The sequence below is a fragment of the Cyprinodon variegatus genome, unplaced genomic scaffold, assembly GCF_000732505.1.
Source record: "Cyprinodon variegatus isolate N-32 unplaced genomic scaffold, C_variegatus-1.0 Scaffold209, whole genome shotgun sequence".
In the NCBI taxonomy this organism is placed as follows: domain Eukaryota; kingdom Metazoa; phylum Chordata; class Actinopteri; order Cyprinodontiformes; family Cyprinodontidae; genus Cyprinodon; species Cyprinodon variegatus.
The window spans coordinates 95325-106711 of NW_015150662.1; the positions used below are offsets into that span (position 1 = coordinate 95325).

Consider the following 11387-nt stretch of genomic DNA (forward strand, 5'->3'; position numbering starts at 1 on the left):
ATACAATACTTCATACCACACTCGTGACTATACAATACTTCATACCACACTCGTGACTATACAATACTTCATACCACACTCGTGACTTTACAATACTTTATAACACGCCCAGAGAGGCTGTTTGCTTCATGCTTTTCTGTCATCCTGCTTTGATCTCTACAGACAACATGATCATTATAAACCATCATACCTTGCTTGTTTATCGTAACCGCACCCCTTGTATTACCAAAAAAAATCTATGTTGCTTTGAATGAGAAGAGAAGGATTTTAGAAGCTATAATGTATAAGTTTAACAAAAGCAGCGTGAGAAGGGTTCCTGTTTAATGTTTGTCATAGTAGCAGGTCAGTGAAGCAGGTTGGTGGGTGTGCTTTCGTACCTCCTGTTCAATCGGTCTATTTTTTGTCTCCTCATTCTCTCTGCTCAACGTATCACAGTGCAGCTGACGTAGGGCCTCTTCTTTAATCTCCTCCTCTGAAAGTCGAGGTCTGAATATCACCCGAACCAGACATTTCTGGAGAGGGAAGTGTGGTTATATTTTAGAGAGATTCAGAGAATTATGGTCTTCATGGGTTTTTCCCGTGGTGAAAAACATTAAATGGACCACAGAGGATAATTACTGCTGTGTTTATGCCAATCTGTGTTTATTCAGAAGCACAATACTGATAAGAAACCTAAAGGAAAATAAAGCTATTTAAAAAAAAAAAAATGAAACAAACTAAAACTAGACAACTCGTGGGATATAACTGATTATTTTAAGCATGTTGTTACAGCTTTGGTGTTTAGCTCCCCCCATTTCGTCATCAACTCTGACCAACTTTACTGTTCTTGGAAGTCCACAGTGTTTACATGGGAGTTTTTGATCCCTTTTAAGAAACACTGCTATGTGTCATCACAGGGATGGTGTGTTCAGATAATGTGTGTTTTTTTGTTTAATCTGAGCAGAGACGAGTCTTCCACCTGTTGTTGCATCCCCTCAGATTTTGGCACACAGGTTGGTCAAGTCTTTGTAGACCCACCAGTTTTTCAATATATTTTCTAAAAGATTAAGATATTCTTTTACAACTTTCACTTTTACCTTTCTGCTGTGTTCCTTGGCTTTATGATGCAAAAGCAGCTTGATTTACTCTGGAATTTAATTCTAATCAGGTGATTTTAAAAGATATTTGGTTCCACTGAATTCTGTTTATAACGTGACAAAGTTAGCATAAATTTAAAGGGAATGCTCCTTTTTGAAAGGTTAAGAAAAACTAATTGGGAAATAATCTCTACTATAAAAAAGAATTTCTTCACTATTTTGAAGCATTCATGAAAATAGAGCAAAGAAACTATTAGTCCTTCACTTTTATCAAGCCTCCAGTAGAGTGCATCAGCAGACCATAAGTGACGACTGTCTCCTGGTGCAAAACTGTCTGCAATTGTGCATGGAGAGCTTTCTCTTTATGATCCTCTAGTATTATTTACCATAAAATAAAAATCATCATGAAATAGATCAGATTTAATTCTGTGTAGAAGCCCTAAAATGATGGAGATTCAAGATGCACTAAAAATCATTGCATCAGCAAAGCTCCTCTACGTTTTAAATTAAAACATAAACATAGGAGACATTGTTATTAACCTCTCTGGGTAAAAGGCGTCCTGCTGAAGGAATAATGCTGATGTCTGAATCCTCTGGCACACTGAAGGTGAACAACCTGGGGCCATCAGGTTGAGTTGTTGGTTCTTTGCACTGGTCACCGTCAGTCGGCTGGTTAGTCAGGTACAGTAAGGCAGTGGACTCATTGCCTAGTGCAGTAGGTCTGAACTGAACCAGAGAGTGGGACAGCTGTAGTGGAGGACGGACACCCACACCTCGACAAGACAGCAGAAAGTCTCTGGTGAAACAGAGAAAGATTTTCAATGTTCTCTAAACTTACATCTGCAACATTTACTCAAAATCAAAAGGGTTGAAAATTAACCTGTTGATTCCAGATTTGCAGATAAGTTGGAAGTTATATTCTTTTGCTTTTTCAGGGCTGAAAATGAGATCAACCTCCAGAATTTCTTGAGGAAGCAGAGTCCCAAAGCCATCGTTAGGCTGGACCTCAATAAACTGTAGGAACAGAAACTAAAAATTACGACAAGAACTCAAACTGACAGATGAAACTTTCTACATGTCATTAATCAAAATAATAGCATTAATCTACAATGAGCAGCTGGGGATTTATTGATGACAGGTTTTTACATAAACATGAGGCTAAAACAAGGGATTAAAATATCTCCTTAATTTGGCTTAATCCACGTTTTTCATGAATTTGCTATAGAATAGCTTTGAATCCCACCCGATATACATCCTTGAACCTCATCTATACAGATGTCTAAGAATAGTAGCACACCCAGAAGTGGTGGTTATCGATAAAAGGACAATAATAATGTTTTCCTTCGTTGGTACTGCAAGATTTTGTGGCAGGTGATAGTTAACTATGTGTTTAATTTTTATAAAAAGTTGATATTTCTACCGTTTAAATGAGAAAAATATCATAAAGATCCCCAGAAGTTGGGGTTCAGAGTGATTACCCCAGAGGTTTTTTTATTAGCTGTGGCATCACGATCCAAGATGGCAGACTTGCATGAGTGATAGCAGCAGTGTATTTTCCCACAGATACATTTTCCTTCCTTAAATCGTTCACAGACGCACCACGTAAATCTCTTTAATTCAATATGTTTGCACAAAATTAAAAATTTGAATGTGCAGAGAAACACATGTTTAAGCATGTTATGTTGACAAAAATGAAAAAGATCTCTGAAAATACTAATTAGCCAATCTTTGTAGATCTCAAATTTAAAACATTATTAAAGTTTGAAACCTTTCCTAAATTACAGTGTTACTAACTAAATGCATCATATTTATTATGCTTGTATTTAATTAAAAATAGTCAATATCAAGATTTTGTCAGTAGACCAGTAAAAGTTAACTATGAGCTCAACAGTATTGGAACAAGCATACCTCAGGAACGGCCACAAAGCCAAAGTCTTGAGGGAGGAAGGACATGTTGGTGAGGCGGACTCTGCTTTTAACCAAACTGTAGATTGAACAGTAACCAAAGTCCACCTCTGTTGGTTCAAACTGCAGGTCTGTAGATGTGACAATTGCCTGTACTGTAAAATGGGCAGGCTGCACCTAGAGAGATATATAATGCATACAGTGGATAAGGGATACATTTTTTACCCTTCCTTGAACTTTTATTTCATTTCAAGTTTTGTTTTTTCATTTCTTTTATAGTATGACATTAACGAAACACAGAGACCCAGCATTCATTGAAAACAGAAGTCATTCTTGTTTGGAGATATAAATAAATAGAACAGTATCGACTTGTTTAACCTTAATCTTAACACAAAAGACAAAGTATGTTTTTAAGCATATGGTTGTATTTCATCACTGGGCAGCCGTTAAATGTGTGTTTCTGTGAGTGTATCAGACACAGCTCTGGCCTGAAGTGTGCAGTGGAAGTTGAAATAGACACAACAGATGAAAAGGACATCAAACTTTCTCCTTTTTTTGGTGTCGTCCTATGTGTTCACATCAAACGAAAGTACAGGATGTAACATTTCCTTATACTCCTCCTGTGAAACTTTACTCACATTTCATTCAGTCACATAAAGTTGGATCTATCAATACCTACATTCATTTTAAGTACATTTTTGGTGCAGCAAAAAGTATCTACTCCCTCACAAATTTCTTTTGGCTTTGTCAAACTTATATATTTATATATATATATATATATATATACCTGTATATATTTATGAAAATACAGCAAAATCCTTAGTCATCTTTACCGTCGATAGGCTGCAGCCATGTCCCAAACTCTTTGTTTTCCAGCCACTTATGCATTTTCCCATTCTCTAGCTTTACCTCTGCCTTGGGCTTCTTTTCTGAACATAGAACTTTACCATCGCCTGGAAGCAGTTCCACGCAAACACCTGAAACCAGTTATATCTGATATATCTGACAAAATTGTTTATATAAATATTTATTTTTAAATAACGCATTTTAAATGCCACTATAATCACATTTAATAAATTTTAATGCCAATTAAGGCCTAAATAAAAAAAAAATATTTAAGAATTTTAATGATTTTTAATGACCCTCAGAAACCCTGTTATATGTTTTAGATTGTCACAGAAATGTTCATATTTTCCAGAGAAGGATTAACTGTTGAAACAAAAGTCAGTCTAAATGTTATTATTATAATGTAGGGAAAAAAGATGTACAGACTAACCTAACCCCCTGTTAAAGAGTGCTTACTCTGTGAACCTTTAAACTGATCGTGCCACCCTTGGTGGGGAATGTGATTCTTTAACAAGTGAAGGAATTCTGGTCCATGTTTCTTTGAAGACCAGCTTTAATTTAGCCAAACTGGTGTGTTTTGGAAAATTATGTTATTTTCAAGATAATGTCATTGATAAATTTTTGGTTCAGCTTTTGATCCACTGGATGGGATGACTGTACCAAGAAGCTTATAGTAAGAACCCCAGTCACATCCTGAAATGTGTTTGCTTCTCAAAAAAGCCAGAAAAATCAAACATATGCTGTAGGACTATTTTAAGAGGAGAATTAATGCAGATTTTATCCCTTTTAACAGATAAAGCAACATCATCCAAAAATAAACTCTAGCATGCTGGCATTAATGAGTCATTTTATCACCAGGTGCAATAGTTTGTCCCAAAATGGTTCATTAGTTTCATTATCTGATAAAACTACTGAACTGTGGTCATGTTTATATTTAATTAGAATCATTAAACAAAAGAAAACGAAGAAAACTTGTTTGAGACATTTTTCTCCCCCTCTTCTTGTTTGACTCAAGCTGGCATCCTCTTGAGTCATGTCAGTACTCATTGGTGGACCATGCTGCTGCAGCATTTCTCTCCCAGCTGCTGTGTTGTCTGCTGACCAAACGGTGAGTGTACGAATGTGTGCGACTGTTTCTGATGGTTAAATGCCAGGAGCCCAGGGCCCGAGGCTGGGGGCAACAGCTTTGATGCTTCACAGGAACATCCTGGCTGGGTTTATTTGGCTCAGACACACTGGTCCTCTCCTCTTTCTGCCCTTGTAGAGGAGTGGACCATTGGTTGGCTGGCAAATGAGAGGAAGGTGACGGTTTGGCAAGAAGTGTAACCAGATTTAGATTTGCTGAAAACAAACCAAAAGAAAAAAAAAAAAAGCTGGCAGACGCACAGCCCAAATGTTGCAACGGCTGTTTCGGGCTCCTTTTTTTTTAAATAAAAAATACAGTTTACATAATTTAAACATACTAGATAAAACTTAAGAAAATAACATTTATATCTGAGCTTTAAATGAAGGCTGAATTGTAAATTGCAACTTTGTAAATGTTTGTACACCGAAGTCAAAAAACAGATGGAGGCTAATTAAAAGAAAAAAAACATGAGAGCTTGACCCCTACAGTGATGGGATCCAGTAGCTTTGCACTGACGGGTATTTTGCCGGTACGATTATGTCTATATGCCCTCTGACCAGAGAAGAGAGTCCCTTCAACTATAAACAGAGAGGTCATTTCTATCCAAATAAAATACAGATCAGAGCTGATGGAAAGGATCACATCTAAAATTTAATTCCAAATCAAGGATCTCGTTTCTAGGTTCCTTACATTTCTAATTTTTGCACCTAAGACTCTGGTATCAGAAAAAATGGAAGACCAAACATGCCAAAGAAATAGCAGCAATAAACCAGAATATTATTGTGTGATTTAAAAGTTAATCGTAAAACAATGGCTTCCATTATTCAGGAATTCAAATCATTTTGAATTTATGTCCAAAGCTCTAAAAGATCCTGCGTCGATTATAGCTTTAAACCTATATTCAGAATTTAGAAACAAATAATCCAAATCTACATGGACAGTTAGTGTCTTTTTCTTTTATGTGTTCATAAATTGTTTTCTTGTTTCAACAAGACGATTGTTTGAAGCCTTTCCGCCTCTATATTTACACGTTCTCAGGTGTGATGACCTGTATACTGCATGGCTGCAGCCAAAGGTTTTAGAAATATAAGAGATTTATTTCAGTTCAGTTTTTTAAGGCTACTCTTCAACCAAATATCAACACAAAGCACTTTACAAGTAAAAATGTTCCAGTTTAAAAAAAAAATCCAGAATGTATGATTAAAATAGTCAGATAGGCAGAATAAAATTAGATTACATGCTTTCCAATTTAATCTCATTCATCACACTTCACAGATATCAGTAAAAATTTCCAACAATAAAACAAATTTGAAGTTGTCTTGTGCCTGCTTTGTTTGTTCCTTTAATGTGATTTAGATTTGATGTTTAATGCAGAAGTAATGTTTTATCTACTACTCCTGAAAAATGGTCAGCAAGCAGGCACTCACAAACTCTACCAAATAAGCCTCATCATGAATCAAGCGAGCCTCGCGACAGCACCGCCATCATTCCCATCGACACCAGAGGGATGTAATAATGTAATGTCTCAAATGCAATCGAATGATCTAGAACTGAATCAGTCAAGTCGCTCCTCCGCCATAATATCCATCAATAGCAGCCGATCAGTTATCATCCCAATTACGCAGCTTTAGGCCGTCTCTATTCTCTCTTAGTTCTCAAAAGTTGTTCTGGAAATTCAGACATCATGATGTGACTGTGTCTGTAGTTAGTCCATACGTGTTTGTAAAAAATAAATCCTGGATGATCTCTTAAATCGGCTAATAAATCAGCAACAGGAAGTAGACTTTCCTTCTTTTCTATTCGAACCTAGCATAAATAGCGGTACAGAAGAATCAAAGAAACGAAACCTCCCTATAAAATGGGAGCATGATTAAAGAAGTCTAAAACAAATGAATTGGAGATTTTGTGCAGGGCTGCGTGAAATCAGGAAACATGCAATTGCAACTATCTGTTAGCTCCAGGCTGAGTCACTATAAGATAAACTCAGAGTGGGCATTAAGGCCAAATGTGCAGCATAACTGGTAGAAAGAGTCCCTTAACCTATCCTCTTAAAAAAAATCAAAGCCCAGCAGTCCTTTATACATGCTCACTTTAACTAGGATGTAAATATACAAAAAACTCAACAAAATAAACTACTATCGTCATTATACATGATTATTTACAATGAATATAAAAAAATGTAAAAGCTAAATTTTACAACAAAAAACAGTATGCACCAAAAACAATGAGGATGCTTAAAGATCAAGGTGCAGAATAATTTTAAAAATCAAATTTAGTTGAGGGATCTGTGTGACATTTAGCTAAGACTGCAGATGGAGAAAATAGGAACGAGAAGCTGCAGTCATTAGAGGAAGCAGCTCACCCCTGGCAACAAGAAGGTGATGGCCTCATTAAGCAGGGATTGCTCTGTTTAATGAAAGTGTGTAAAAGAGCATAACGGAAAAGAAGCTTTCCAAATGTTCAGGCCTTGACAGAGGTTAGTTCTCTTGTTTGACGTTGTTTTTGAAAAGGGTAGATACATAAGATTCACACGATGATTTCTTTTAAATTATTCATGTCTTTATTCTGCAGAAGAAGTCACAGAAATTATGTTTTAAAGTTATTTTGAAGAAAAGAAAAAGACATTCTGCATTTATATGATCATATAAATCAGACTTTTTTCTTTCACTGGGCTCTTATTATGGCCACGATGTATGTGGCTCATCAACATCAAAATATTTAAAGCTGAGTGTCGCTCCAAACTAACTGGATATGTCTAGAATAAATAAAGATTATGACCTCCTTGTAGTGTTACCCTCTTTATAAGGAAGGGAACTACATGTATTCAGGTTCTGCATGCCCATTGGAAGCAAGCGAAGGCATTTTCAGCGAAACAATGTTGGATAACCTTTATGCTTGGCTTATTAGCGCCTGTGGAGCAACTGGGCCTTGAGGGCGGAGATAATTTTAGCTTGTTACCAGCAAAATAGGTTACAACCTTCAGTGGTGCTGCTTCTGTTTGTCACAAAGTAGGACTCAAGCAGCTCGCTTTTGCACGGGAAGCACACTCTCCTCAGGATCACAGAGGCTTCCTGTGAAATGAATGTGACTTGTGCAATCCGGTACAAACCTGCCCTGCTACTTGAACTGTCATTGGAACCTCCAGGACTCCTGTGTCACTGTCAAAAAAATCCTCTGCATCTTTGGACAAGGATTGTCTAAGGAGAAGGCAAGAGAGGAGGGAAGGGCAGCGTGAGAATAGAGTTGTTTATGTAGAGCAATGCTTTTTATAGTCAACAGCAAACTTATAAATGCTTAGAAACGTTAAGTGTAACAGTGACTTCAACAACACATGTTTTTCCTTACAGATGGCAGATCTAAAAAGTCAGAATCTGCGTTCTGCTCTCAGGCTCATCAGATTCAGACCCTGAAGACCCGTTATGCTACTGTAACCCACGACTGTAGGATCGGATTGCCAGAGAAAGCAGGAGAGAGATGAAGAGTGCGCCTCCACACTACTGTAGGTTGTAGCCATGGTGATGGGAGACGTAAGTATGATTCAAAGAGGACCAGCAGTCATACACAGGCTTATGTAAAACTACAGTCCTTCAGCAGAAGTGGAGAGCTGATCTCATTACATACTGCATACATATATATATATATATATATATATATATATATATATGTACATATATTTATATATATTTTACATTTATTCACGAGCCTCCTTTACTTTTGTTACCAGGAATCCTTTCCTTTCTACTCGCCCTCTTCATCTTTCTGCTGTCTCTCATTATGCTCTCGATGCTGAAGCCTCAAAAGCCGATAGTTTCAGGAGTTTAAACGCTGCTAACATGTTTGAGAGTTGCCCTTCATATACAGCGAACACCTTCACGTTATGTCTTAAGCCTTCGGCTTCACAATTACATCCCAAAATCCGGTAAAGGTCACTTCCTCCCCTCTCTTCAATTACACTGTAATTTTTCCATCCCTTTCCACTTGTCTATTTGACAAATGAGCTCAGAGGGTATATTTAAAGAAGCACTCTTGTTCTGCCTGCTAATAGCATCGCTGCTGGAGAGTCACTCTTGAATTAGCTTGGCAAGGCAGAGTGGAAAAGCCTGGTAGGGCGTCGCCAGGCCCATATGTTTGGGAGAATTTGTGCTAGAGATTTGCTGGTGTCCTGCACAGATTTGTCTTGTGTGCTCCTCCTTCTCATTGCAAAATTATTACCTTCCCCAAGGAGGTTTTTTTTTTTTTTTTTTGAGTTTGTGTGTGTGTCTGTGTACAGGATAACTTGAAAAGTTATTGACGAAATCTTTACCAGAAGCACACCTCATGTCAAGGATCAATTTATAAAAATTTTTTGACGATCCAGATCATGTGAAGTCACAATGTGGAGGAAAATTTCCTGATTGGCGAGGGTCTACGACAGGGGTCACTAATAGGTGGACCACGGTCCGGATCCAGACCACAGTGATGTCTCATGTGGACCTGTACCTGATACCAAAAAAGGAAACAACAACCTAAAATCTTATTGGGCACTTTTTGGTTTAGCTTTTATAATTCTTACGGTAGTGGTCATGCGTCCAAATTGCATGCCAGTTTGATTATACGAAGCGATACCACCAATCTGGCTGGCCTCCCGACAACGAAGAAAAGATAAAACTTATTGTTAAAACAAAGAAGAGGGAAACAGGTGAAGAAAAATCTGAAATAAAAGTGTACGGGACAGACGAAAGGACGGAGACAGAAGCTCGTGGAAACAGAGAAGGAGGGGAGAAACGGACACAAGTAAGAATGGGACAAATGATGGCGTTTAAAAAACATGAAAAGCTATGCTCTTAGAGTGCATTTCTAGTTCACCTTAAGACAGTTTTCTAGTCCTTTAAAAGTTTACCGCTGAGCTGTGAAATAAACAAGTAAAGGGAAATAGTTGAAAGTTTAATCTTTAAAAGTGTCTCACAAAACCCCCCGAAAAACATAAAATATCAGTAAACCCTTCTGCAGTCCAAAGTGTTATAATTTATATGTATGATAAAAAAAAAGCATTTATTACTAGAATTTATTTTACTAATAAAGATGAAGATGACTACAAACAACTCAATGATCTATAAGATTTGACATCATCATAAATCATTATATGACATGAAAACTAAACTAGTTATTTTTGTTCTGTCTTTCATAGTAATTTCAAGTTTTAACAGTGTGGTAGTAGAAAAAAGAAAAACACTGAGGAGAGCCGTTTGACGTAATCTGTAATAAATCATCCTTGTAATCTCCCTTTTATCAGCTGGGACTGCCGGGGTTGACCCCACTGACTGCTCTTCAGAGATTACACCTAAACCGCTCAGACAAGCAATCCCATTCAGAGGATCCTGTCATCAGGTTTACACGGCAAAAATAAGGAGACAATCATCTCTTCATGTATTAGATTGGGTAGCTGTTTTCAAAGCACTGAATCCAGGATCAAATGAGTTGGATCACATGGGCGAGAAATAAAGCGCATATACTAAAAAAAAGCAAAACGAAAACCCATAGTGCCTCATAAAGAGAAAGAAATTAAAACCACTAAATTTCGTCACACTGGGATCTGCTTTAACCTAAATAAGAGTAACAGTGGGCAGTGGAAACAAAAAGAATTTCATATAATTTTAAATAAACTCTTAATGTGTGGCTACATTTGCATTCAGGCACTTTTAAACTGATAGTCCTGTAAAACAAACAAGTAAAAAAAAACAAAAACACAACAATTTAAATAAATATAATAATAATTTAAATAAATCTGGCTGCTCTGTGAAGGTTTCAGGGGTTTGTTAGAGCATCAGCATCATGGGTACCAACGACAGAGCAGACAGGTCAGGAGAAAGCTGTGGGAAAGCTAAGAGCGGAGTAGTAGGCCACGCTGTAAACATCTATTGGAGCATCATTCAGGTAATCATTGTAGAGAGGGTGACACTACTGGAAATCTGACAAGACATGTTCTTCCTCCTACACTGGCTGGCTGGCAAAGAGAACAATGGCCCTTTGGAAGGACCAAAACTCAGGTAGAAGAATTTGTCAACTGTTTAACTATTTATGAAGAATTGAAAAGAAGAAAGTTACCAATAAAAAACAAACAAAACTAAATTCATAATATACAGAAGGAGGCCAGTTGAAAACAAACTAAACCTTTCAGCCCATCCCACACACCTCCCCAAACTTTAAACACAGTGGTGGCAGAATAATGCTGTGGAGATGCTTTTCCTAGAAAGGGAATGTACACTGCCTGGCCCAAAAAAAAGTCGCCACCAAAAAAAAAGGTCACTCACTCTAATACTTTGTTGGACCGCCTTTAGCTTTGATTACGGCACACATTCACTGTGGAATTGTTTTGATAAGCTTCTGCAATGTAAAAAGATTTATTTCCATCCAGTGTTGCATTAATTTTTCACCAAGATCTTGCATTGATGATG

The 11387-nt window shown here is 37.2% G+C and overlaps 1 protein-coding gene across 1 annotated transcript in view; it reads right to left on the bottom strand.

Annotated features, from left to right (window-relative positions):
* cfap74 (cilia and flagella associated protein 74) overlaps positions 1–11387 on the bottom strand; it is a 75983-nt gene that overhangs the window by 15517 nt on the left and 49079 nt on the right. The window contains exons 23-27 of the mRNA XM_015380201.1: positions 8063–8150; positions 2985–3158; positions 1957–2090; positions 1617–1872; positions 378–512 (exon numbers count right to left, since the gene is read on the bottom strand). Coding sequence (XP_015235687.1) covers positions 378–512; positions 1617–1872; positions 1957–2090; positions 2985–3158; positions 8063–8150 — 787 coding nt within the window. The remainder of the gene's footprint in view (positions 1–377; positions 513–1616; positions 1873–1956; positions 2091–2984; positions 3159–8062; positions 8151–11387) is intronic.